This window comes from Megascapheus bottae, chromosome 6, assembly GCF_031878675.1.
Source record: "Megascapheus bottae isolate mThoBot1 chromosome 6, mThoBot2.hap1, whole genome shotgun sequence".
NCBI classification, from domain to species: Eukaryota; Metazoa; Chordata; class Mammalia; order Rodentia; family Geomyidae; genus Megascapheus; species Megascapheus bottae.
The window spans coordinates 77,277,018-77,301,923 of NC_143514.1; the positions used below are offsets into that span (position 1 = coordinate 77,277,018).

General features: G+C 52.0%; 3 protein-coding genes across 5 annotated transcripts in view; 2 read left to right on the forward strand and 1 right to left on the reverse strand.

Moving 5' to 3' along the window:
- The first annotated feature begins 3,279 nt into the window (after positions 1-3,279).
- Nppb (natriuretic peptide B) lies at positions 3,280-4,533 on the forward strand. The gene is made up of 3 exons (XM_090334028.1): positions 3,280-3,414; positions 3,575-3,824; positions 4,517-4,533. Exons 1-3 carry the CDS (start codon positions 3,289-3,291, stop codon positions 4,531-4,533), a joined length of 393 nt encoding a protein of 130 aa, XP_090190154.1. The 5' UTR covers positions 3,280-3,288.
- A 6,846-nt stretch (positions 4,534-11,379) lies between these two features.
- Nppa (natriuretic peptide A) lies at positions 11,380-13,372 on the forward strand. The gene is made up of 3 exons (XM_090333920.1): positions 11,380-11,888; positions 12,018-12,344; positions 13,150-13,372. Exons 1-3 carry the CDS (start codon positions 11,769-11,771, stop codon positions 13,159-13,161), a joined length of 459 nt encoding a protein of 152 aa, XP_090190046.1. The 5' UTR covers positions 11,380-11,768; the 3' UTR covers positions 13,162-13,372.
- Positions 13,373-16,879: 3,507 nt separating this feature from the next.
- Positions 16,880-24,906, reverse strand: part of Clcn6 (Cl-/H+ antiporter 6) — a 31,673-nt gene continuing 23,646 nt past the window's right edge. For 2 of the 3 annotated variants that reach the window (XM_090335806.1, XM_090335807.1), the window contains exons 14-23: positions 23,741-23,867; positions 23,349-23,502; positions 22,790-22,949; positions 22,603-22,709; positions 21,689-21,875; positions 20,043-20,200; positions 19,800-19,956; positions 19,077-19,184; positions 18,797-18,922; positions 16,880-18,435 (exon numbers count right to left, since the gene is read on the reverse strand). In XM_090335806.1, coding sequence (XP_090191932.1) covers positions 18,355-18,435; positions 18,797-18,922; positions 19,077-19,184; positions 19,800-19,956; positions 20,043-20,200; positions 21,689-21,875; positions 22,603-22,709; positions 22,790-22,949; positions 23,349-23,502; positions 23,741-23,867 — 1,365 coding nt within the window. In that variant the 3' untranslated portion in view covers positions 16,880-18,354. Of the gene's footprint in view, positions 18,436-18,796; positions 18,923-19,076; positions 19,185-19,799; positions 19,957-20,042; positions 20,201-21,688; positions 21,876-22,602; positions 22,710-22,789; positions 22,950-23,348; positions 23,503-23,740; positions 23,868-24,906 lie in introns of those variants that run through there. The other variant, XM_090335808.1, reaches the window with a different exon arrangement.

Genomic DNA, 24,906 nt, shown 5'->3' on the forward strand with positions numbered 1-24,906 from the left:
TCAAGCAGATAAATCTTCAGCTTTATCTCCAGCTAACAAGAAGAGAGTCCAAAGTGGAGATGTGGTTGAAGAAGCAGAGCAAAGGCCTTAAGTGAAAAAACTAAGCAAGAGCTTGAGGCCCTGAGTTCAGGTTCCAGTATCCCTCCCTGCATCCCCCAAAACAAAGACTCCAAACCGGGCCTAACCTCTTGATATTCGTAGACTCCTCTTGGGCCTTGTGGGGAGACATGTGTGTCCACATGCAACTGGAAGGCAAACTTTAGGCTTGTCCCTCCATCCCTCTGCCACCTCCTGCCCACTGGAGTTGAGGGAAAACACACACACACACACACACACACACACACACACACACACACGGAAGAAACCAGCAATAAAAGCAGGCTTTGGATGTTTCTGTCCTTCTCTCATAGTCCTTTTGCAAAGCTAATTGTTAAGAACATTTTCTACATTTTTGTCTGTGTTGGCGGGGTGGGGGGTGCTCACAGCAAGGCAAGAGGCGGGAGAAAGTGAGAAAGTGTTCAGAACATTCTGAAATCAAAGGGCAGAGACAGCGTGGCTTCTCTCAAACAAGACAGGCAGTTCTGAGAACAAGGCTGGCGGTCTCTCCAGGGGACTGTCAGTGAAGAATTTGGAAAGTGGAAGTGACAGAAAGCTAACTTAAGTTGGTTTAGTCAATTGAGAAGAGGCAGATTCATTGGTTCACAGAATTTAAAAGTCCAAAGTAATCTAGCTTCAAGTATTGATGGCTTCAGAAACTTCCACCCTGCCATGTCAGTTATGGGGACAATATGGGTAGAGTCCCTTCTTAAGAGATTGTAGCAATGGAATGGAGAGAGATGAAGAGGGGTGAGAGGGAAAGGGGAAAAGGTAGAGAGAAAGGGAAAGGGAAATTATATATATATATATATATATATATATATATATATATATATTGCCTTTTCTTCCCTGTCCGAGGCTTTCATAGACATTCTTTCTCTGTTCTTCATTCATAACCAAGTACTATTAGCTCATTTCTGTATCCCTAGCTACTCAGGAATCTGAGATCTGAGGATCTCAGTTCAAAGCCAGCCCAGGAAGGGAAGTCTGTGAGACTCTTACTTCCAGTTAACTAGAAAAAAATTGGATGAGAAGGTATAGCTTATGTGGTAGAGTACCAGTACACAGGTATGTACATGTGCGCGTGCACACACACGAGACAGAGAGAGAGAGAGAGCACATAAAAGTAGATTTATTTAGTTTCTTTGTCTGAAAAATGAGGAACAATAGTGGTACTTTTTTCACTTAATACCAGTCAGATGCTAATTTTTCTTGCGTGCTGGTCTAGGGCTTGAACTCAGGTCCTGGGTATTAACCCTAGACTTTTTTTTTTTTTTTTTTTGCTCAAAGCTAGTGTTCTATCACTGAGCCACAGGTCCACTTCTGACTTTTTTTGCTGGTAATGGGAAGTAAGACTCTTGTCTCAGCCTCCTTAGTAGCTGCGATGACAGATGTAAGCCCGTGGCACCTGGCTCTAAGTTTATGTTTTCATGTTTAATAGTTTATGTGTTAGTGTATGTTTTAATAATGGCTGTCCCACTCAGGTTTTCTGTGTAAGGGGGATTTAAGCTGCTTTGTGTCTTCCTTCCTTCTTATTCTTTTTTTTTTTTTTGCCAGTCCTGTGCTTAAGCTCGGGGCCTGTGCACTGTCCTTGAGCTTCTTTTGCTCAAGGCTAGAGCTCTACCACTTGAGCCTCAGCACCACTTCTGGCTTTTTCTAAGTATGTGGTACCAAGGAATCGAACCTGGGTCTTCGTGCATGCTAGGCAAGCGCTCTACCACTAGGCCAAACTCCCAAGTCTACAATTTTATTTATTTATTCAGTGAAGGCCATATCTTTCTGTACCCCAGGCTTGGCCTCCAACTCCCCGTTCTCCTGCCTCAGCCTCCTAAGGGCTGGCATGGCCACAACTGGCTCTGAGCCTTATTGCTTCTCACAGATGGGCAGCTCAGACTCAGCTGTGGTCTTGGGTAGTCGGGTGACCCAGGGCCACTGGTGTTGCACAGCAGAGAGCCACCACTAGGCCAAACTCCTGGCCCCAGCCCTTGTCGTTGTCCTGAGAGTTTTTGGCTGGGGTGGGGAGGGGAAGGCTGGCACTTGGAGAGGCTGCTGAAGGCATCGTGAATGACTTCATCTCTGGGCTGGGCTGTCAGAATTCCAGTCCAATCAGTAAGGGGCGGAAGGGTCAGCGTTCCACACGTCCTTTGTCATCTCCGGCAGCAATCAGCTGACCTTGGACAAGGAGCCTCACGAGGAAAGGCCCATAAGGCTGCAGGTCAGGGACAGTCCTGGGACTGGAGGGGGGGTCCCAGTGGTGTCTTGCCCCTTGCAGCAAGTGGGTCTTTCTGGCCTGGCAATCTGGTTGGGAAAGGATCTTGAGAGCTGATGGCAAGTTCACGTGGGGTGGCCAGTCAGCACCACGGACAGCGCCAGGCACCATGCAAGGAAGCCTGGGCGAGGCTGAGGTGCCTTTGAAACTCACCAGGGGCTGGTGGCTTCACCCCTGTAATCCTGGCCACTCAGGAGGCTGAGATCTAAGGATGGCAGTTCAAAGACAGCCCAAGCAGGAGAGTCTCTGAGACTCTTACCTCCAATGAACCACCAGAAAACTGGAAGTGGCACTGTGGCTTGAAATGGTAGAGTGCTTGCCTGAGTGAAAAAAAGCTCAGAGACAGTGCCCAGGCCCTGAGTTTAAGCCCACAGCTGACAACAACAACAACAAAACTGACAGGGAGAGGAGACAGACAGGTGATGGAGGGCCGGGCTTGGGCTGTGGTGGGTGAGGCACCCCCTGCACCCCACTCTTGCTCATATTGGGCCTGGGGAATTCTGGGATGGTCCCTGCCACTCCCAGCTATGGTTGGGATAGGTAGAATGGGGGTGGGGGGAAATGCCACAGAAAGGCCCCTAGATTTTTGCAGGAAGAGACCCGATAGAGGAGGAGCCCTGTCGGTGCCCCCACTCCCCCCCAGCTCCCCAGCCCAGCCCAGCTCATTTCTATACAAGGCCTGATCCCCCAGCCACCGCCACCGGGCCCACAGCGTTCCTCTCAGCCAGGCCTGGAGGGGTGCATTCTCAGGACCTGAGCTCAGCCTGCGGGAATGTGGCTGATAAATCAGAGATAACTCCCCCTCCCCTCCAGGAAAGGGCTGGCCCACACCCAGACCTGCAATAAAAGGGCCGCAGCACGCCCCGAGAAGTCCAGAGACCTAGAGGCCCCAAGCTCCACGAATGACACAGCCCTCCGGCAACATGGGTCTCTTCACGGTGCCCTGCAGAGCTGTCCTGCTACTCTTTTTCTTGTCTTGGATGCCTCTGGGAGGCCGGTCTCATCCCCTGGCGGCCTCTGGCCAGGGTTTGGAGCTGTGGGAAATTCAGGTGAGCCCAGAGGGACAGTGGAGGGCTGGCTTGAGGCTCTGTGGTGGGAGAAGCAGAAAAGCAGCATGTTAGGTGCCAGGACTCCCTAAGCAGTGGGCACCAGCAGGCTGGGGGAGCCCATAGGTGTGTTGCTGAGCCCGAGCTTCCTCACCCATCCCAGGAGCTGCTGGATCGTCTGAAGAGCCGGGTCTCATCGGGGTTGGAGGCAGAACCGACGGCCGGGGAATCTCTCCGACAATCTCCAGGCCCCTTGGGATCCGGGGAGGACTCTGTGGACGGTAACGTGCGGCCCAGAGAAAGCAGCTTCCGGGCCGTGGAAGGCCTGAAGGTCTCCAAGAAGGTGGCTAGTTCAAGCTGCTTCGGGCGGAGGATAGATCGGATCAGCTCCAGCAGCAGCCTTGGCTGCAAAGGTGAGTGCCTGCCTGGCCGCCAAGGCCTGGGAACTGCTCCTCACCTGCAGCCCCCGGGGGGGGGGAGGGGGAGACCATCCAGAAAGTAGTCAACAGGCCCCGCCTGCCTCCTTCCACCCAGCTTCCCGTCCTTGGAGGGGCAGAACCTCTGCAAAGTGGCATCCAGTCACTGCCTGTGTGCCCCTCCTTGCAGCAGAAAGACTATTCAGAATGTGAGAGTGAGGTCACCAAGGTATCCCATTTGATAGAGGAGAAAACTAAAGGCCAGAGAGATGAGTCATTCCAGAGCCCTGGGCATCAAGATTTGCTGAGACAGCCGTGCTGGGGGCTCACGTCTGGAATCCCAGTTACTCAGGAGTCCAAGATCTGAGGATCTGGGTTCAAGGCTAGCCCTGGTAGGAAAGTCCATGAGCTTCTTATCTCCAATTCACCAGAAAAAAACAAAACAAAACAAATCAACAACAAACAAACCGGAAGTGGAGGTGTGGTTTAACTGGTGGAAAAAGCTAATGGTGAGTGCAGGGTCCTGAGTTCAAGTCCCAGGACACACACACACACACACACACACACACACACGCACACGCACACGCAGATCAGCTGTGGCTTGGGGTAAAGGATGTACAAGAAAATCTCAGCTTCTGCCTCAGTTTCCACCTCCAGAAGCTCCTCTCACCCTCTCTTTCCCCCCACAGTGCTGAAGCGGAATTAGGCGAAGTTCTGGCTGCACCTGTGGCTTCGATTCTGGGAGACAGTCCTTGACCTGCCAGAGCCAAGTCACACACCTGCCCTTTGACTGGACTTCCTATTTATTTATTTATTTATTTATTTGACTGTTTTCTACTGGATAATTTCTTACCTTGGAGCACAAACTTTTCCACAGTGAAATAAAGTCAGCATCACAAACAGAGTTGTTTTGGTTTTTTTTTTTTTTTCTGAAGTGGATCTGTCTCTGTGTACAAAAGGAGTCCTTATTTACAGAAGAAGAAGAAGAAGAAGAAGAAGAAGAAGAAGAAGAAGAAGAAGAAGAAGAAGAAGAAGAAGAAGAAGAAAATAAAAGAGAAAAAATGAGCTGGATACTGGTGGCTCACACCTGTAATGGTAGCTACTCAGGAAGCTGAGATTGTGGTTCAAACCCAGCCCAGGCAAGAAAGCCTATTAACCACAAAAGCTGGAAGAGGAGCTGTGGCTCAGGTGGTAGAGCACTAGTCCTGACAAACGAGCTCAGGGGCAGCATCTAGTCCTGTGTTCAAGTCTCAGGACCTGAACAAAAACGTAAACAAAAACAAAATAAATAAGGGAAAACTCCAAAACCTGTGGGGTTTTTGTTTGTTTGTTTTCTGGAAGGTCTACCTCTTAATGGAAGGGAGGGGATGAGGCTGCAGGGTTGGTCCATGGCATGGCCAGGCTTTTTATCCTGAGAGTTGACTGCCTTGAGCTGTCCCCACAGGCCAGAGGCTCAGGGGATGCCTGTCTCTGGGGAGTGTAAATCAGGGTGGAATTACCTTGCCTGGAAATGAACCAAGAAAGCACCCTGCCTGGGGCTGGGTTCCAGGATGAGCTCCAATGCCAGAGACCAGGGCAGTGAGTGCGTGCAGGCTGTGATATCTGTAGGGGAAGGGGTGTCCCAGCCCCCAGTACTTCCCGGGGTATCGGGGCTCCATCCTGCTCAGAATCCCAGCTTCAAACCTCAATCCCTCCACTTTGCTCAGTGTGGGAGGCAGCCCTCAGAACCCCGTCACCCTATAATCCCATCTACTCAGGAGGCTGAGATCTGAGGATCACCATTCAAAGCCACGCTGGCACAAAAGTCCTTGACACTCTTCTCGCCAACAAACAACAAAAAAGGCAGAAGTGAAGCTAAGGGAGAACACGAGGCCTTGAGTTCAAGTCCCAGTACTGGCAGCGGGGTGAGAGTAGAGAGCCCCACACCTCCTCACCTCGAATCCAGCTCTCAGCCCCTCCTAGCTGTGTTCAGCCTGTTTCTTTGAGTGAGAGAGAACCAGACACATGGGTCATTCTGACCCAGTGTGTGCTAGAGATTGTGGACTGCCAATTAGGTTAATTAAGATGTGTGTGTGTGTGTGTGTGTGTGTGTGTGTGTGTGTGTGTGTGTGTGTGTGTGTATGCTGCTTATACATTGTTGGTCCTGGGGTTTGAACTCAGGGCCCTTGCTAGGTGGCCATTCTACTTCTTGAACCACAGCCCACCTCCTCTTTCTTGCCTTTGCTATTTTTCAAAGAAGGTCTTAAGTATGTGCATGCCAGGGTGAACTGTGATCTGCCAGTTTACGCTTTCCTCTTAGCTAGCAGGACAGTGAGTCTCATAACATCCAGCTGTTGATTGAGACAGTGAAGGGGTTGTGTTTATTGCCTCTTGGCCTTGAACCCCAATCCTCTCCATCTCCAGCTCTACCTCCTGAATTTTTAGAATTACAGACATGAGTCGCCAGGCCTGGAAAGATTTTTTTAAAGGAGATTTTAGAAGCAGTTTATTTTCTAAGAGATAGTGAGTCATCTTTGTCTCATGTTTCTGATCTGGGAAGGCAGTGTGTAGTTAGAATAGTGAGAAAGAATGTTGAGGCTCAATTCCAATAGCCGCGATAGTCTTTATAACAAGTCTAATAAGAACCTCGTCATAAACCAGGCGCCCGTGCTCACGCCTGTAACCCAGGAGGCTAAGATCTGAGGATTGTGGTTCAAAGCCATCCAGGCAGGAAAGTTTATGAAAATTTATGAGGCTCTTTTTATTTTTGTCAGTCCTGGGGCTTGAGCTCACGGCCTGAGTACTGTCCTTGGGCTTTCTCAAGGCTACTGCTTACCACTTAGGCCACAGCACCACTTCTGTCTTTTTCTGTGTATGTGGTATCGAGGAATCAAACCTAGGTCTTCGTGCATGCTAGGCAAGCACTCTACCACTAGGCCATGCTCCCAGCCCCTCTTATCTCCCATTAACCACCAAAAAGTTGGGAGAGGAGCTGTGGCTCAAGCAAAAGAGTGCTAGCCTTGAGTGAAAAAGCTAATAGGAACCAAGCTAATAGGGAAACCAAGGCACACAGAGTGATAAGGTATTAACCAGTGTAGTGAGTGGCAGAACCAGGATTCAATGCAGCCTTTTTTTTTTTTGGCCAGTTCTGGGACTTGAAATCAGGGCCTGGGCACTGTCCTTGGACACTTTTTGCTCAAAGCTAGTGCTCTGCCACTTGAGCCATAGCATCACTTCTGGCTTTGTCTGAGTATGTGGTACAGAGGAACCGAACCTAGGGCTTCATGCCTGATAGGCAAGCTCTCTACCACTAGGCCACACTCCGGGCCCCATTGCAGCCTTTTTCTCTCCCTTTTCTTTTTTTCTTTCTTTCTTTCTTTCTTTCTTTCTTTCTTTCTTTCTTTCTTTCTTTCTTTCTTTCTTTCTTTTTCTTCTTTCTTTCTTCTTTCTTTCTTTCTTTCTTTCTTTCTTTCTTTCTTTTCTTTCTTTCTTTCTTTCTTTTCTCTCTTTCTTGCTAGTTCTGGGGCTTGAACTCAGGGCCTGAGCACTGGCCTTGAGCTTTCTCAAGGCTAGAGCTCTACCACTTGTGCAACAGTGCCACTTCCGGCTTTTCTATGTATGTGTTCCTGAGGAATCAAACCCGGGTCTTTGTACAAGCTAGGCAAGCACTCTACCACTAGGCCAGACTCTTAGCCCACTGCAGCCTTTTTCTAAATTGGAAAATTCAACTTGTTTAGGACTAATCAAATCAGTACTAGGACTTGAACCCAAGGCCTGTGTGCTCTCCCTTAGCTTTTTCATTCAAGGCTGAAGCTCTACCACTTGAGCTATACCTCCATATCTGGATTTTTTTTTTTTTCTGGTTCATCAGAGATTAGAGTCTCCTGGGCTTTCCAGCCTGTGTGGGCCTCAAACCACAATCCTCGGATCTCAGCTACAATTACAGGGTGAGACACCAGTACTTGGGCTTTTGGCACATTTCTCAAACTAGACTCCCTAGCTGTTCTGGAACCTGGCTCTTGCTCTCTTGCCCCAGCTCTCCTGTCTTGGACATTGCCAGGCTTGTTGGCTGTCATCTCAGGTTCGGTGCTCATGGCCTCAGCACTGTGCCTGAGCACTTTGTCTGGAGTGTCCATACCAGTTCACACCCCTCCCCCAGAACCTGGCTGGAGCAGGCAGGAAAGCCCCAGTTGCCTGGGGTCACTGGTGGTCCTGGCTATCCCCTCCTCGGGGTCCCACAGCAGCTCTTCAACTCTCCTTGCCCTGCGTCCCCTCTCCACTCACCCTGACATTTCCTGGGATGGTCTCCAAAGGAAACGGTTGCCCCTGGAGCTCCTGTCTCAGACTCAAGAAAACCTAAACAAAGCCACTCCCAAGTGATTAAACCTTCTCTCGGCCCTCCCTGCAGTGACTCAGGCCTTGAACTCCTCCGGAGCTGGACCACCCAAGCTGGTACCATGGCATCCCCGCCGCCCAACCCTGACTCCTGCCCATGGCCCTGCACTTCAGCTCCTGCAAGGCTTCTGGCCCAGAAGGTCACTTGTCCCCCTGTGATGTCACAGGGTGGGCAAGGTGAGGTGGGAGGTAGAGGAGGTGAAGAAGGAAGACTCACTGGTTATTCTTGCAAATGTTTGCATGCATGTGCCAGTACCAGGGCTTGAATTCAGAGCCTCCCCCTTTTACTTGGCTTACTTGATTACCACAGGTGCTCTACCACCTCAGCCAAACCTCCAATTGGGAATTTTGCTGGTTAACTGGAGATCAGATTTGCTTAGATTTGTCTGCCCCAGCTGGCTTCCAACTGCAATCCTTAGTAGCTAGGATTTATAGGCATAAGCTACTAGTGCTGGGCTCCAGAAAATATGTTCTGAAGAATGTTTGTGCGTTCTTTGGCCTTCTCCAGGGCCTCACAGCTGCATTACCTGCTCTCTCAGCTCTAGCCTCCCAGCTGATCCAGCTCCATGTATGTACATATGTATGTATGCATGTATGTATGTACGTACGTACGTACATCAGACATGGCCTGGAACTCAGGGCCTTGGATGGGCATGGTCCCTGAGCTCTTTTGCTCAAGGCTAGTGCTCTACCACTTTGAGTTATAGTGCCACTTATGATTGTCTGGTGGTTAATTGGAGATGAAAATCTCAAGGAAGGGCTGGGAAGGGGGCTTAGTGGTAGAATGCTTGCCCAGCATGCGTGAAGCCCTGGGTTTGATTCCCCAGTACCTTATAAACAAAAAAGAAAGCCGGAAGTGGTAGAGTTAAGTGGTAGAGTTCTAACTCTGAGCAAAAGAAGTCCAGGGACCGAGTTCAGTGCCCAGGCCCTGAGTTCAAGTCCCAGGACTAGCAAATAATTTAAAAAAAAATAAAGTCTCATGGACTTCCCTGCATGGGCTGGCTTTGAACTGTGATCTGCGATCTCAATCTCCTGAGTAGCTAGGATTACAGGCATGAGCCACCACCACTCTGCTCAAAGCTGACTTCCATAAAACAAAGTGGGGTGATGGTCCTTCTGCCCTCCTAGGGTCACCGCCTATGGACTTCAGACATGGGTCCGGACCCGGCAGCGTCCCCTCCTCAGAGGCTGAGCCTGGCAGTGACCACCTGCCGATGCCTTTCCGGAAGTCTTTGCATCAAAAGCCAGTCTCAAAGGCCATCTCCAGGAGACAGCCTGCGTGACGCACGCACACAGCGAGGAGCTCAGCCCCCCCAGTGCTCTGTGAGCCCAATCATCTAATAATAACCCTGAAGCTGACAATTAAGCTGTGTGCACATCCCAGCGGGTCATCGCCTAGGATGGAGTTTTGGCCCCATCATTCCTACTTAGAATGTGTCAGTTTCAGATTTCAAGTTCACTTTGGCTAAGCTTGATGAGGACTCTCTTCCTTCTAGTGTGTGTGTGTGTGTGTGCTCACGCGCACGTGCACGCATGCCTGTGCCAATCCTGGGGCTTGAACTTGAGACCTGGGTACTATCCCTGAGCTTTTGGCACTCTACTACTTAGACCACAGATCCACGTCTGGTATCTTGGTGACTAAACTAAGATAAGAGTCTCATGAACTTTCCTGCCCAGGCTGGTTTTGAACTGTGATCCTCAGATCTCAGCCTCCTGAGAGGTTAGGATTTTCTTCCATCTTAGAATATCTCCTTCCAGGACAGCTTTTCTAACGGCCCTGCTTTCCAGCCTTGTGGCTATGTGACAAATTTTTTTCATATGGTCAACAGGCCAAGCCATCTAGAAACAGATCTGGCTAGGACCAAATACTCATTCAACACACATCTCCTGAGCCTTCCCAGCCTAGATTAACATGGGGCTGGTAAAGAAGCAGGTTGTGGAAACTGGGTGCAAACTTTTCCTTCAGACAGAAGGGAGAGAAAAATACACATAGATTTGTCCAGTGCACAGAGCTACAGAGAGATGCTCAGTAGGGGGAGAGCATTTAAGAGATGGGGAGTGGGGTGTTTAAAAGGGGGTGCACCCATAGGGCACAGAGGTAGCAGTATGCTTGAAGTGGGTTAAGAATATGTGGCTGGGCCCGGCTGGCTGGCTGGCTCACTCCTGTCATCCTAGCTATTGAGAAAGCTGAGATCTGAGGATCTCAGTACAAAGCCAGCCTGGAAGGAAAGTCTATGAGACTTTAGCCATAAGAAGCTGGAAGTGGAGGGCTGGGAGTTTGGGCTGGTGATAGAGTGCTTGCCTAGCAGCATGAAGACCCAGTTTCCATTCCTGAGTGCCACATACATAGAAAAAACAAGAAGTGGTGCTGTGGCTCAAGTGGTAGAGCTTAGTCTTGAGCAAAAAAAGCCAAGTGAGAGTGTGAGGTCCTGAGTTCAAAGTTCAAGCCCCAGGACACACATACTCTATCTCTGTCTCTTTGTCTCTGTCTCTGTCCGTCCGTCCGTCCGTCCGTCTGTCTGTCTGTCTGTCTGTCTCTCTCTCTTTCACACACACACACACACACACACACACACACACACACACACACACACACACGGATATTAAGATAAACTACATACCACCTTTCCCTTCCCTTCCTCTCCACTTCTATCAGATGCAGGGCTGTTAGAAGCCTTCAACTGAAGAGTCTGAGCTTCTAGAAGTAGCCAAGCCAAGAGATGGCAACGGTTGCTTGGGCCTAACCCATCTCGTCAGCACTTTGGGAGCTATGGAGGGGTGGGGGAGGTGGGAGTGCTGGAGGAAGAGGAAGAGCTTTGAAAAGAACCTTCCTTGGTGTTTATATTTGGGAGCTGAATTCCTGGGCTTTTCACCAGTGGCTGACTTCATACTCTCAAAAATGACTGTCTTTTGTCTGACCTGGGGTCAGCACAGAATGGCCAGGAGTGGAGGGCGTCTGTCTGGGGCCTGAGGTCCTCCCACGAGCCTGATGAATCAGGTGTGAAGCCAGCTGGAGCATCCACGCTCCCTGGCAGCTGCCTGCCATTTCCTCCTCTCCCCGCCCTTATTTGGAACCCCTGACAGCTGAGCCACAATCAGACTGGGGGAGCTGGGCGCTGGCCAGCAGGCACCCTCTGCTTCCCCGCGTGGGTCGCGCGTTGCCAAGGAGAAAGAATCCCGAGGGCCCGGGGGGCTGATAATCAAGGACTCTTTTTTGCTCTGCTCACACCTTTGAAGTGGGGGCCTCTTGAGAGAAATCAGCAAGAATGTGGCTCTTGCCGCCGCCGAGGGTCTGGGGGACTGCTCAAGGCAGAGGGGCTGGGGCAGGCTCTGCTGGGCTGATAACTTTAAAAGGACATCTACTGGCTCTCGCTTGGCGGACTTTATCGCTGCAAGTGACAGAATGGGGAGGGTTTGAGCACTCCGGCACTCTCGCAGAGCTGGGGGGCTATAAAAACGGAGGCGCTGGGCAGCTGGGGACAGCGAGGGACAAAGACCAAGCGAGAGAAAGCAGAGAGAAGAGAGAAGAGGCAGCCGGCACCAGACAGCTCCCTGATCGAAGCGAGCATGGGCTCCTCCACCATCACCGCAAGCCTCCTCCTCTTCTTGGCCCTTCAGCTTATAGGCCAAACCGGTGCCAACCCTGTGTACAACACTGTGTCCAGTGCCGACCTGATGGATTTCAAGGTAGGGCCAGACAGGGGGGATACCCAGACAGGAATCGGGGGTCTTTCTGGTCCTGGGTCTCTTCCGCCCCGTTTTCTTCAGATCAGTGAGATCTCTCTTCCTTCCTTTCCCTGCATTCTTTTGAAAAAGAATTTGCTGGACCAGTTGGAGGAGAAGTTGCCGTTGGAAGAGGAGGCTGTGCCCCCACAAGTCCTGAGCGAGCAGAATGAAGAAGTGGGGGCTGCTCTCGGCTCTCTCCCTGAGGTCCCTCCCTGGACTGGGGAGGTGGGCCCAGTGCAGAGAGAGGGGGGTGCCCTTGGGCGGAGCCCCTGGGACTCCTCTGATCGTTCTGCCCTCCTGAAGAGCAAGCTGAGGGCTTTGCTGGCAGCCCCTCGGAGCCTGCGGAGGTCCAGCTGCTTCGGAGGCCGGATTGACAGGATCGGAGCCCAGAGTGGGCTGGGCTGCAACAGCTTCCGGGTAAGTGGGGGGGGGCACAGGAGGAAGAAAATTATGGGTTTGTTGAGAATCTGACTTTGCAGGGTGGGGGAGGCGGGAGGATTAGCATAGAAGCTAGTTCCTTCAGAGATTCCTGCCCTAGCTTGATGTTGTCTCCCAAATCCTAGGGAAATTTCACCATCGTCAGCTCTAGCCTACTGAGAAATACTAAAAGATAAAGGAGAAGGAAGGAAGGAATGAAAGAAAGAAAAAAAGAAGGAAGGAGAGATACTGCAGCCAGGAGCTGGTGGTTCACACCTGCAATCCTAGCTGAGATATGAGAATCAAAGTTTGAAGCCAGACTGGGCAAGAAAGTCTATAAGAGACTCTCCGACTAATCAGGAAAAAGCAAGGAGTGAAGCTGTGGCTCAAGCGGTAGGGTGCTAGACTTGAGCAAAAGAAGAAAAAACAAAAGAAAAAGCTCATGGATAGCACGCTGGCCTTGAGTTCAAGCCCCAGGACCGGCACAAAAATAAAGCAAGCAAACAAGCAAGGAAGAAAAAAGAGAGTATCATTACCAATGGGAGTTTAAAATCCAGGGTTAAATCACTATTGTTTGTTGACTGATAAGTTCATATGTCTTTCAAGACACTTACAGATAGAAATGAAATGCATAAGGAATGAGCTTATCAGCACTATAAGAGTAACTCCTCTCCCCATTGAAAAAATAGCTGGGATTGGGCTGGCGGAAGTAGCTGTCCAGGTCAAGTTTGAGTCTAGTGTAGTCCAGAGATGACCTCTTCATCAGGACAAGGTCACCAAGACAAGTATGATTTTCTCTTTGTAGTATCGAAGATAACAGCCAGAGAGACAAAAGGCGGCGAGGTGGGGGGTCAACCAGGATACCCAAGGTCCCTGGCCCCCCTCACAGCTACAGCACTATCATTCTCGGCTAAATATGGAGAAAGCGGCTTAATTGTGGCTCCCCCTTCCCATCCATTAAGGTAGCCCCTTCACCTGTTACTGAAAACTTCTGGAAAGTGAATTAAACTTCAGCACCACGGACAGAAGCCAAAGGCCTGATTTGGTGTGCTTTCTTGCCTGCCCTGGGGGGAAGAGAATCAAAGTCCCATACTCTTTGTCAGAGAGAAAATGCTGGCCACTTCTCTCCCTTTCCATCTCTCCTTTCCTTGAGACAGGGTATTGCTATTTAGCCCAGCCTGGCCTAGAACGCCTAATCCACCTGTCTCAACCTCCTGAATGTAGGTATTCCAGGTGGGCACAATCACATTAGGCTCCACTCGAGTTTCTTCTTCTTGTCATTTCTTCCTCCTTTTCCTTCCTTGGTTGGGGAAAGGGGGTCTCAAACTCCAGTTCCCAATCTTCTCTGCCCTTCACCCAGCCTCAGTCACATTGGCCCCTGGAGACAAAAAAGGCAGTTATTTTTCTCCAGATGCCAACATGTGTGGCCATTGCTTATTGAAAGAAAAACTCACAAAACATGTGGGCTTCTCTTCTTCGCAACAGCTATGGAATTAGACGGCTCTGATTGCAGCTTTGGTAGGCTTACGGGCACGCTTAGAAAGCTGGGGCGCTCCGTGCATTTACTCTGGAACCACTGATCAGCTGCCACAGTGAAGTGAAGGCCACCTGAGCTTAAACAAGGCTGCTGGGCTTCAAGGCTGAGCAAGGTGAAGGATAGCTTGCTGGGCTGAGGTTCATGGGCCTTTCACAGGCCCTGACAGGCAGCTATTCATTCACGTAGAGGTGCTGGAGATCAAACCACACCCGTCAAGAAAGAGTCATGGTCTCTCCCTTTGCAAGGCCCTGGTGTCCAGTTTGTAGATTAGACTGTACAGATTTCTCTACTTGTTTCTGTGTGTGTGTGTGTGTACACCCCCACAGGCAGGCCATACCCACAGATGTGCAGGGAGGGGGAGGAGCCCAGTTGTTGGGCAGATGGGGGTGCATCACACTCAGACCAGCAAGCCAGGTCACATTTCTTCCTTCTTTGTATCAGTCCTGGGGCTTGAACTCAAGGCCTGAGTGCTGTCCCTGAGTTTTTTGCTCAAGGCTGGAGCTCTATCACTTAAGCCACAGATCCATTTACAGCTTTTTTCTGGTGGGGGGGAGGAAGGAGAGAAAGTAAGAAAAAGGGGGGGGGAAGGGAAAGAAAGAAGGAATGTACAACCCCCTCTAAAATGAAAAAAAAAACAACCCCAAAACAACCCCTCAAAGGCTGTTGTTGGTCTTGTTGGTCTGGGAAGCTGCCTCCAGTAAGAGGAATTTCTGTAGGAATAAAGCCAAATAGAGCAATGTTCATTTCAAGGGAGAAACAGTGGTGATCAGATGATTCTGTTGTAAGATCCATGGGACTAAGGCCAATCTTAATTTCTTGGCTGGTTTCAGGGCGGGGCGGGGGTGGGGGCATATAGTGTCTGGACTCAGGGCCTTGCCTTTGCTAGGCAGGTGCTTTACTCCTTGAGCCACATCTTTTGACTTTGCATGTCCTTTTAGATAGGAACTTATGTTTTTGTCCAAGGGTGACCTCAGATGGAAATTCTTGTGCTTATGCTTCCCACATAACTGAGATTGGAGATATGATCACTACACACTTTCAGCCCAAGCCACGCTGAACTTCACCTCTCCAAGATCCCTCTCAAGTAACACACTGCAGGTGTGATGACCTTCCCCCAGTGTGGCTTAGTGGTAGTGCTTGCCTGCCTAGCATGCATGAAACCCTGGGTTTGATTCCTCAATACCACATACACAGAAAAGGCTGGGAAAGGCTTGAGGAAAGCCCAAGGACAGTGCCCAGGCCTTGAGTTCAAGCCCCAGGACTGGTACAAAGAAAGAATTGGCTTGCTGGTCTGTGTGATGTGCTCCCATCCCCCTCCCTGCACACCGGGGGGGGGGGGCGTGGCCTGCTCTATGGAGGGGGGGGGTCTGCTGAGCAGACAGATCATGTGATCTCTGAGGATGGCTGTGAGGTAAAAGCCAGGGCCCCTGGGAAGAAAGAGAGCCTGGAGGCAGAGGCTGAAGATGGATGCAGACATTTTATTCAACATGATATGGCGACCATGAGACCCTCCCAAGTTCAAATAAAAATAGAACTTTACAAATTAAAAAACAATACAATTTACACACACAGTGGAATTAGCTGATGTCACAGTTGAAGCTAACAATGCAAACGGAAAGAAGCCGCAGCCATGGGGATGGCTGAGGGCCAATACTGCAGGTCAGTACGCCAGGCCCAGAAGGCCGCAGTGGCCTCACTCAGGCCTCCGTGGAGGCTGAACCCAGAGGCCTCCCGAAGCTCTGCACTCCAGGTGGCAGTGCCGTGCTGCACCAGGCCTGCCACCCAAGCAAGTGTCCATTAGAGCTGAAACCGTTAGTGACACGAGGACATAAGCAGATGACCCCCAAAGCACAGAACTGCCCAGAATGCTGAGAACAGCCTAGACTGGAGGGCCATAGACCCTGAGCGGGAGACAGGGCTCTGGAGGCCGTGGGTTGCCAGTGGGCTGCACCGGGGGACAGGGTACACATCTGGGAAGGGGGGGCGGGTAGCACCCCAGGGTGGGGAAGGAGAAGAGGGGGGCACATCTCCCTGTGTGGTGTGATCTCACGGGACTGCTGGCCACGGCTCCCCAGAGGGTCCTTGAAGGGCCCAGTGGACTGGAGGGCAACACTCCCATGGCAGGGTGTGCCACTCAAGACAACTGGGTACTTTATTTTGGGGGCAGGCACTAGGGCTTGAACTCAGGGCTTTACACTCTTGTTTGGCTTTTTCACTCAAGACTGGTACTCTACCACTTGAGCCATACCTGCCCTTCTAGCTTTTTACTGGTTAATTAGAGGTTAAGAATCTCATGTATTTTTCTGCCTGAGCTGGCTTTGAATCTCAGTCCTCAGATCTCAGCCTCTTGAGGAGCTGGGATTACAGAAAAAAGTCCCAGAGCTTGGCTGGGCCCTTCTTAATAAAATGAAGAATAATGTGGTCAAGCTCTGAATGCTGCCAGAAAAACAAACAGCAGTGAGGCAAACACACTGGCTAGAAGGTTCCATTTCTGAACTTTGTGTTGGAAGTACCAGCCCAAACACACCAGGAAGCCACAGAGGCTAGAAATGGAGATGTCAAAGTCATTTTGGCCAAAGACAAGCAAGTGGGAGGACTGGAGGTGATGTGTGGTCAGTTGCAAGGTCCCAAGAGCCTCCAGGCGTAGCAAGCACAAGACCTACTGGGACCAGCCAGGACCAACCTCCTGCCCAGCCTGTAAGGAAGCAGGCACACACACCGATGCCTTCAGATTTCTATGGTTTAAAGCATATGAAATGAGCCAGGTGCTGGTGGCTCATGTCTGTAATTTTAACTACTCAGGAGGCTGAGATCTAAGGATCAAGGTTCAAAGCCAATCAGGGCAGGAAAGCCTGTGAGACTCTTACCACCTCCAGTAAACTATTCAGAAAAAGCTGGAAGTGGTGCTGTGGCTCAAGTGGTAGAACACTAGCCTTGAGCACAAAAGCTCAAAGATGGTGGCCAGGCCCCAAGTTCAAGTCCCAGGACTGGCAAAAATATATATATATAAAACAATGCCGGGCATGGTGGCTCACACCTGTAACCCTAGCTACTCAGGAGGCTGAGATCTGACGATCGTGGTTCAGAGCCAACCTGGGCATTAAAGTCCATGAGACTCTTATCTCCAATTAACCACCAGAAAACCAGAAGTGGCACTGTGGCTCAAGGGGTAGAGTGGTAGCTTCGAGCTGAAGAGCTCAGGGATAACACCCAGGCCCGGAGTTCAAGTCCCATGACTGGGAAAACAAAAACACCACACAACAACAACACACATGAAATGCAAATGAAAGCTACCATGAGTCCCAGAGGGTGGCTGTCCTAGGGGACAGGATGAGAGTGAGATGCTGAAATACATATAGAAGGGGAGGAAGAGAGCGACAGCCCCTAATCAGATGCCACATGGTGCCCACAAGGGACCACCAGCCTGAGCTGGCCCCTTAGGCACTCTGAGCAGAAAGGGGACCTCCATTCCCTCCCCTTGCTCGCAGCCCCATGGCCACCCACCCTGTCAGGTACCTTTGAATGGGCCTTGGCTCAGGACAGCCTGTTGCTAATCTATAAAAATGGCCCCTCCCCAGGGCTGAGCAGTCTTGCCTGGGGTGCTTGGCTCTATTAACTTGGGGAGTGAATTGGAGGCTAAGTATGGCTGCCCTACCAGGGTGCAACTGGGAGCTCAGAAAGCCCAGGAAAGTCCAGGGTGAGAGAGGGCTGGGAGCCCACAGGTGCTCGCAAATGGGGCCAGTGAAGGGAGTAGTGTCACCCTCGGCTGGACTTGAGTGTGTAGACTGGGAATGAGATCTCCATACTCCGTGCTTCTGGCTGGTGCTGGCTCCAGGGAGACTCAGGCCACAGGGAAGCCTGATGACCTCCCCTCAGGAGGAGCAGAGAAGATGCTAAGAGGCCCAGTGAGCAGGAGGCCCTGGGTTCAAGCTCAAGAACTGTGGAGGAGAGGGGGAAGAGCAGAGGAGAGGAGGAAGGAGAGGAGGAGGGGAAGAGGAGAGTTCCAGGGAAGTCCTCCCTGCACATGGGGGCTTTCTTTGAGCCCAGTTTCCAAACTCAACAACGAACTTCACTGAAAACAACCCCACAATGGCCGCCTGGGTGCAGCCATCCAGAATGGTTAAGGCAGCAGCTGGGCACTCCAGGAGAGCAGGAACGGCATGGCGGGGAAGATACCCAGGGCCCAGCAGTCTGCCTTCCACCCAGCCCTGGCTTGCTGGGCCCGGGCAGGCCTGTGCCAACACGGATGCAAAAGCACAGGGAGCACGGGGCCTGCAGAGAAGCTGGAAGAGCCCAAGCTTCCAGTTCAGCCCACCTTCAGGATCTCTGGCCAGCGAAGTGCTTGAAGATTCCAGGCTTTCTGGGAAAGTGTGTGACTGGGAACCTCCAGGCTGGAATAGCCCCAACCAGCTGTGGGGGCCCACCAGTGAGCATGCACCTGCCAGGCGGCTCAGGAGGGGGGCCCGCAGACCCTCAGAGGGTCTGGTAGTGCTGCCGCAGCCGGGCGTGCAGGAATTCGTACGTCAGGTTGTGCCGTGTAATGATCCCCACGATCTAGAACGAGAGCGAGGTCCAAAGTTACCTGTGTGAAGTCACTTCCCACAGATCCTCTGAACAATGACTGCATTTTTATGTAAGGCACCGGGCATGGTGGCACACACCTGTAACCCAGCACTTGGAAGCAGGGCACTGCACACCCAGCCAAAACATTTTGTTCTAAACCTTATTTAGTGCTGCGAATCTCCTTGAACAAGGAGGAAACAACAAGGTAGGCCTGGAGCAGAGAGTGCAGCTCAGTCACAGGCTGATGGTGGGAAGGCAGCGTGGCACAGCAGGCGCCACCTGCTGGCTGGCCACCTGGGACAGAAGTGGCAGAGGCAGGGGGCCAAGGGGTCAGGACAGGGGCTGTGCTCACCTCTCCCACAGCATTCACCACGGGAAGGTGGCGGAGGCCCATGGTCCTGAACAGATTGAAGACTTGGGAAACATGGGTGTTGGGAGAGACAGTGAATGGGGAAGGGTTCATGTATGGGGTGACATCCTGTAAAAGAGACAGCGGGGGTCAGCTGCAGCTCTCAGAGCAGCAACCCCCCTCCAATCATCGCAGACAGCCATGGGGTGGCCCCCTACCACGACCATCCCGCACAGCTCCTGGGGCAGCCGCCTTCGCCCCATCACCCCAGACAGCCCCTCACCACAATCATCCGAGGGTTCAGCAGCGTCAGGTCTAGGTCATGAATGTCGGGGTACCGTGGGTAGTCCTCGGCCATCTCAGCATAGGAAAGACGAGGCTGGCTGGCACTCTGCAATCCCAACCAAGACAAGTGTCCTTGCCAGGGAAGCAGGGGCTGGCGCCTTTGCCTTTACCAGCCTTGCTGCATACCCTCCTCCCCTCCCCAGCTGGGCTGCCCCCTACGTCATGTGGGGCTCTTCCTGTGCCACCCCAGTCACTGCTCTGTACAGGCTTGTCGGACCACGGGGGCCTCAGGCTGGAGCCTGTGGGCAATACAGTCTCCTACTGTAGACAGTGTGGGGTAGTTCCAGGCAGCACAGGGGTGTGTGTGTGTGCATGCGTGTGCGTGTGTGTGTGCGCGCGTGCACGCCCTGCATGGCACAGGGATACTTGAAAGTCCACCTGTGAAGGCTGGGAGTTTGGCCTAGTGGTCGAGTGTTTGCCTAGCATGCTTGGTATCACATACATAGAAAAAAGCTGGAAGTGGTGCTGAGGCTCAAGTGGTAGAGCTCTAGCCTTGAGAAAGTCCAAGGGCAGTGCTTAGGCCTTGAGTTCAAGGACCAGGACTGGCAAAAAGACAGAGCTGGCCAAGGTGACAGGGGACCCCTTTTCTGGAAATGAAACACTGCTCAGATGCCCTGGCCTGCAGAGGCACCAGGAGACCCAGGTGGCCCGATCCACTCACCGACTGGCTTTCTGAGTAACACACGCCCCGGACGAGCAGCGTGACCAGCTGGGAGCGCAGGACGAGGCCGTGGAAGGTCAGCGGGCGGAAGCGCTCCTCCATGGTCCAGTCTTCGCTCGGGGACTGGTCAGGGTATAGGTTGGGGTAGGGGGTGTATCTGTTATACAAAAACCAGACGCTGCCTCGCACACCCTGGGCCAGGCGGCTCCGGGGTGCCGCGGGCAGCGCGGGCACAGGCCCCACCTGCGCTCCAGCATCTGCTGCAGCAGGTCCTCCTTCTCCGCCGGCTCCTCGGGCGCCGCGTGCTCCTCACACATGTTGCGCAGCTCGCTCGACGGATACGACTTCATGGACTGGCTCCGCTTGCGCTGCTCGCCCGCACGTGTGAGGATGCTGGACTTCTGAGGAGGGGCAGGCACAGCCAGGGTGAAGTGACGGAACTGCGGGAGGCCAGGGGCTCCCGGCTGCCATCAGGGGCCCGGGATGGCTGCTGACCCTGTGGCTTTTCTATTGGGTACATTACACCATACGTACATACATACATACATACATACATACATACATACATACATAGTTAAAAGGTCTCTTTTTTTCTGATGCTGGTGATCAATCCTGAACCCAGGCCTTGGCATATGCCAGGCAAGTGCTCTATCAGTGAGTACCCTAGTCCCAGCTTCAACCCCAATCCAAGCCCCAGCCCTAGCCCTAGCCCCGGCCCCAGGCCCAGCCTGATGCTTTCTGCTAGCTCAACATTGCTACTCCTGACTTGGGAAGGAGCATCTGAGCATTCAACATTGTCTTGTGGGGCTGTTAGTACATCACTGCCCCATCATCAAAACCACCAAAGCCGAGGGGTGGACACCAGGCCTAAGTAAGGCTGAGAGGCTCACTCTCCCCTACTGAAGATAGGGATCAGGAAATGACCTTCCTCTTGGTATCCCAAGGGCCTTGTATATCCCCACCAGTCAGCTCTACAGTCACCAAGTTATTATTTCTGAAGCTCCCAGACAACCTTCACATCCCTCCTCACTGGGGTTTGAACTCAGGACCTTGTGCTCATTAGGCAGATTTTCCACCATTACTGCCATATATAACTTCAGTCATTTTTGCATTTTATTTCATTTTTTCTTTTGGGGAATTGGTCTTGGGGCTTGAACTCTAAGCCTGGGCACTGTCCTTGAGCTCTTCAGCTCAAGGCTAGCACTCTACCACTTGAGCCACAGCACCACTTCTGGTTTTCTGGTGTTTAACTGAAGATAAAAGTCTCATGGACTTCTGTGTCCGAGTAGCTAGGATTAGAGGTTCCTAATACCATCCAGGGTTTTCCTTCACTTAAAGAAGGTCAAAGGCTACTGTATTTGTTAACACGATAGATATTTACACATGGTAAGTAAAGAAACCTAGACTTAAATAAGATATGGCTGAGCTGGAATGTAACTTAATGGCAAAGCACTTGCCTAGCAACAGCAACATCCTAGGTTTCATCCCCAGGACAAAAACAAAACAAAACAAAAAATACCCGGACAGACACGGATGACTCACACCTGCAATCCTAGCTGCTCAGGAGGCCAAGATCTGAGGACTGTAATTCAAAGCCAGCCAGGGCAAAAAAGTCTCCAACTAACCACCAAAAGACCTGAAGTGGCCCAGTAGAGGAGCTCACGAGTACTGGCCTTGAGCAAAAAAAAGCTCAGGGATAGCGCCTAGGCCCTCAATTCAAGCCCCAAAACCAACAAAAATTAAAAGGTCCAGTGGCATGTCTACACCTGATAAAGTCCATCTGAGCTGTGAATCTACACTGTTACACAGCAGGTTTTCCTACAGCCAATCAGGCTCACCCAGGTGGGTGTGGCAGCACTGAGCAGGAACACCAAGGCCATGTTTTCTACCTTGAACTTGATGTTGTTGCTGATAAGCTGGTTGCCCTTCATGAACTCCCTCTCATTGCCCCGGTTCTCTGTGACCACTGGGAAGGCGTGGTGGACTGTGGTGCGCAGGATGCTGACCAGAGACTGAATCCGGGTGTGTGGGTAGACGTACGTCAGGTTGGGCTCCATGATGTCACTAGCTCTCAGCCTGGGGGAGGAGCAAGCCCACAGCCACGGGAATGAGCTCAGAGGCTGCCTCTGGTTCTCCTCCCTTCTACAGTTCCCTGTGTCTGGAGCACCCTTCCATGTTGTCATGCTGGTGGGCTTTTACCTATGCCTCCTCTCTCCATGAGCCCCAGAAGTGTATTGGCGGGCTGCCCAGCCCCCTGCACACTGCATGGTACCTGCTAGATGTCACCATTCAATGGCTAATTATGCTGGATCTGAAATTTTAATCTTGGGGGCCCTTTAGATCGGGGAATGGCATATCTCGGCTTACAGAGCAAATCCAGCCCTGCTCACACATCCACATTATTTCCCTGCTCTAACAGCAGTGCTCGGTAGCTAAAGAGATGTACCAAGCTGACCCTGCCGCTTTGTGGTGCTGCACTCATCTATCAGGGCCTGCCTGCTGTCTAGACAGGAGGCCAAAGGATATGTGGGCTCACCTAAGCCACCTGCAGGGCACGCAGCCCCCAATGGCCTCTCTTGCTGCCTCAGGCTCAATCCCATCACTGACCAGATCCAGACACCAGGCTGCACATTCAGCCTCACCCAGCCTCCCAGCACCCTGGTCCCATCTCTTTCTCCTCTGGCCCTCGCCCTTGTGCTCCCCGCTCCCCACTGCTGCTCGACATCCTCAGCCATGATGGGGAACAACATGCTTCCTTCCCCCAAGCCAGCCTTCCCACCCCAGCCCCAGCCCCAGGCCTTACTTGTCCATTTCCACCTCCGTCTCCCACTCCAGGAGCGGCACACCCCGCAGGCCCACGTGGATGTCGTAGATGCCTTTATTGAAAAAGTCCCCTGTCCATTTGGCTACCTGAAACACAAAGTGGTGGCCTGGAAACGGGCCCTGTGAGGTGAGCTTGGCCCTGAGCCTGCGGGAGGGGGGACGCTCACCATCAGGGTGATCATGATGGGAAGCCCATAGGCGATTTCGTTGGTCGACTCGATGAGGATGACCGTGAGGCTGATGCTCATCCGGACCACCCCGCCCAGGAAGGCCGCTGCACCAATCAGGGCAAAGGTCCCCGAGTAGATGTGGCCCAGTCCGATGTAGCTGGTGAAGAAATGCGTCATAGTGTATGTCTGTGCATCTACAGCGCCGTGCTTGTGCCGACGTGCACGGATATGTGTGGACTCACAGGTGCTTACACATATATACTGGCCCTGGGGCTCCAACTCAGGGACTGGGCCCTGTCCCTGAGCTTCTTTGCTCATAGCCAGCACTCTACAACCTGAGCCACAATTCCACTTGCAGCTTTCTGGAAGTTGATTAGAGATACGAGTTTCACAGACTTTCTTGCTTGGGCTGGCTTCAAACTTTGATCCCCAGATCTCAGCCTCCTCAATAGCTAGGATTACAGGGGTGTGTCATCAGCATATACCCTTACATTTGTACACACACCCATTGACACAGACACCCACTCACCCACACACTCTCACACACACACTGTACCTTTTTAGAACATTGGCAACGAGGCGCCCAAAAGCTGCCCCACACAGCAGAGAGGGCACAAACAGACCACTTGGAACAGAAATGCCGTAAGTCCAACAGGCAAGCAGGAAGTAGAGGACGAAGAACAAGGCCAGGGTGATGGGGCTGAAGGTTCCTGCAAGGGAAGACCAGACTGAGAGGCCAGCCTCCCTGGCCACCAACGCCTAGCAGGCTGCCCTCCTCGCAGGGCCTTGCATGGCCTACCCGGGCCCCTCCCGTCATGGGGGCAGAGGCAGCCACTTGCTGTGTGGCTGGGACGATGCAGGAGAAGCCCTGTGCTCGTGTGGAGGGGTGAGGCTGGCCAGGGGGAGCCAAAGCCCGAGCACCACTGGGATGGAGCAGCGTGGACTCACCGTCCTGGTGGAAGAGCTGGAGGATGGCCGACTCCTGAGGATTGAAGAAGAGCGTGGCCATGTCGTTGTACGTATTATTGGGACAAAAAAAGGTCTTGATACTTGAGTTCACATCTTCTGACGTGACCTAGAAAGCGGGAATCAACAAGTCAGCGTGAGCAGGTGCTGCTGGCTCGTGTCTGTCATCCTAGCTCCTCAGGAGGCTGCGATCTGAGGATCGTGGTTTGAAGTCAGCCCAGGCAGGAAAGTCCTTGAGATTCTCACCTCTAATAAACTACCTAGGAAAGGCCGGGAGAGGCGGTGTGGCTCAAGTGGGAGAGAAAGAGCTTTGACCACAAAAGAAGCTCAGGGATAGCACTCAGGCCCTCCGGAGTCCAAGCTCCAGGACTGGTGCAAAAAAAAAAAAAGCAAAGTCAGCTTAAGAACACTCAGCCCTCTAGCAAAGTCAGAAGTCTGCCTGTACAGCTTCGCGTACGCTTACACTGGCAGCAAACCAACGGAGGAATGTAGTCACTGTATTCAATATACACTACATATGCAACTTGTGGGCAGGAATGGAGAGAGGAGAATGCAGAAAAGCAAAGGAAAGGGTGACACTGTCTAAGAAGCAGTACTAGAGATTGAACTCAGGACTTGGAGGTCTAGGTTGGCTTTCATGTTCAAGGCTGGTACTCTACTACTTGAGCCATATCTCTACTTCTGGCTTTTTGCTGGCTAATTGGAGATAAGAATTTCATGAACTTTCTTTTCTTCTTTTTGTTTTGTTTTTCTTTTGGGGGGGGGTCCAGGCTGGCTTTGAACCTTGATCCCCAGACCTTACCCTCCTGAGTAGCTGGGATCACAGGCTTGTTTTACCCAGTCCTACGAGTGACTCTGACTCTCATCATCTCAAAGACAAGGCGGAGGGTGATGAGGTCTGCTCAGTGGTCCTTGCAGACCTGGAGAGGCAGAAGTATAAACAGGTTAGGAGGAGAAGTGAGCAGTCAGAGCCCCAAGCTTGTTTCTGACAAGTGTTATTCCCTTGAGAGCAGCTCCCCTCCCAAACAGCTAGGCTCATTCACAAAGCCGGCTAGACAGGGCATCTATGCACAGTCTCTCAGGTAGAAAGATGGTGTACATTTCTGTCTCTCTCAGCCACCAGCCACCTGCTACCCAACACCTCAGAG

Coding starts and splice junctions, on each gene's coding strand:
- Nppa (XM_090333920.1), top strand. CDS start 11,769: ATGGGCTCCTCCACCATCACCGCAAGCCTCCTCCTCTTCTTGGCCCTT. Junction 11,889..12,017: donor CCGACCTGATGGATTTCAAG/GTAGGGCCAGAC, acceptor CTTTTGAAAAAG/AATTTGCTGGACCAGTTGGA.
- Nppb (XM_090334028.1), top strand. CDS start 3,289: ATGGGTCTCTTCACGGTGCCCTGCAGAGCTGTCCTGCTACTCTTTTTC. Junction 3,415..3,574: donor TGGAGCTGTGGGAAATTCAG/GTGAGCCCAGAG, acceptor CACCCATCCCAG/GAGCTGCTGGATCGTCTGAA.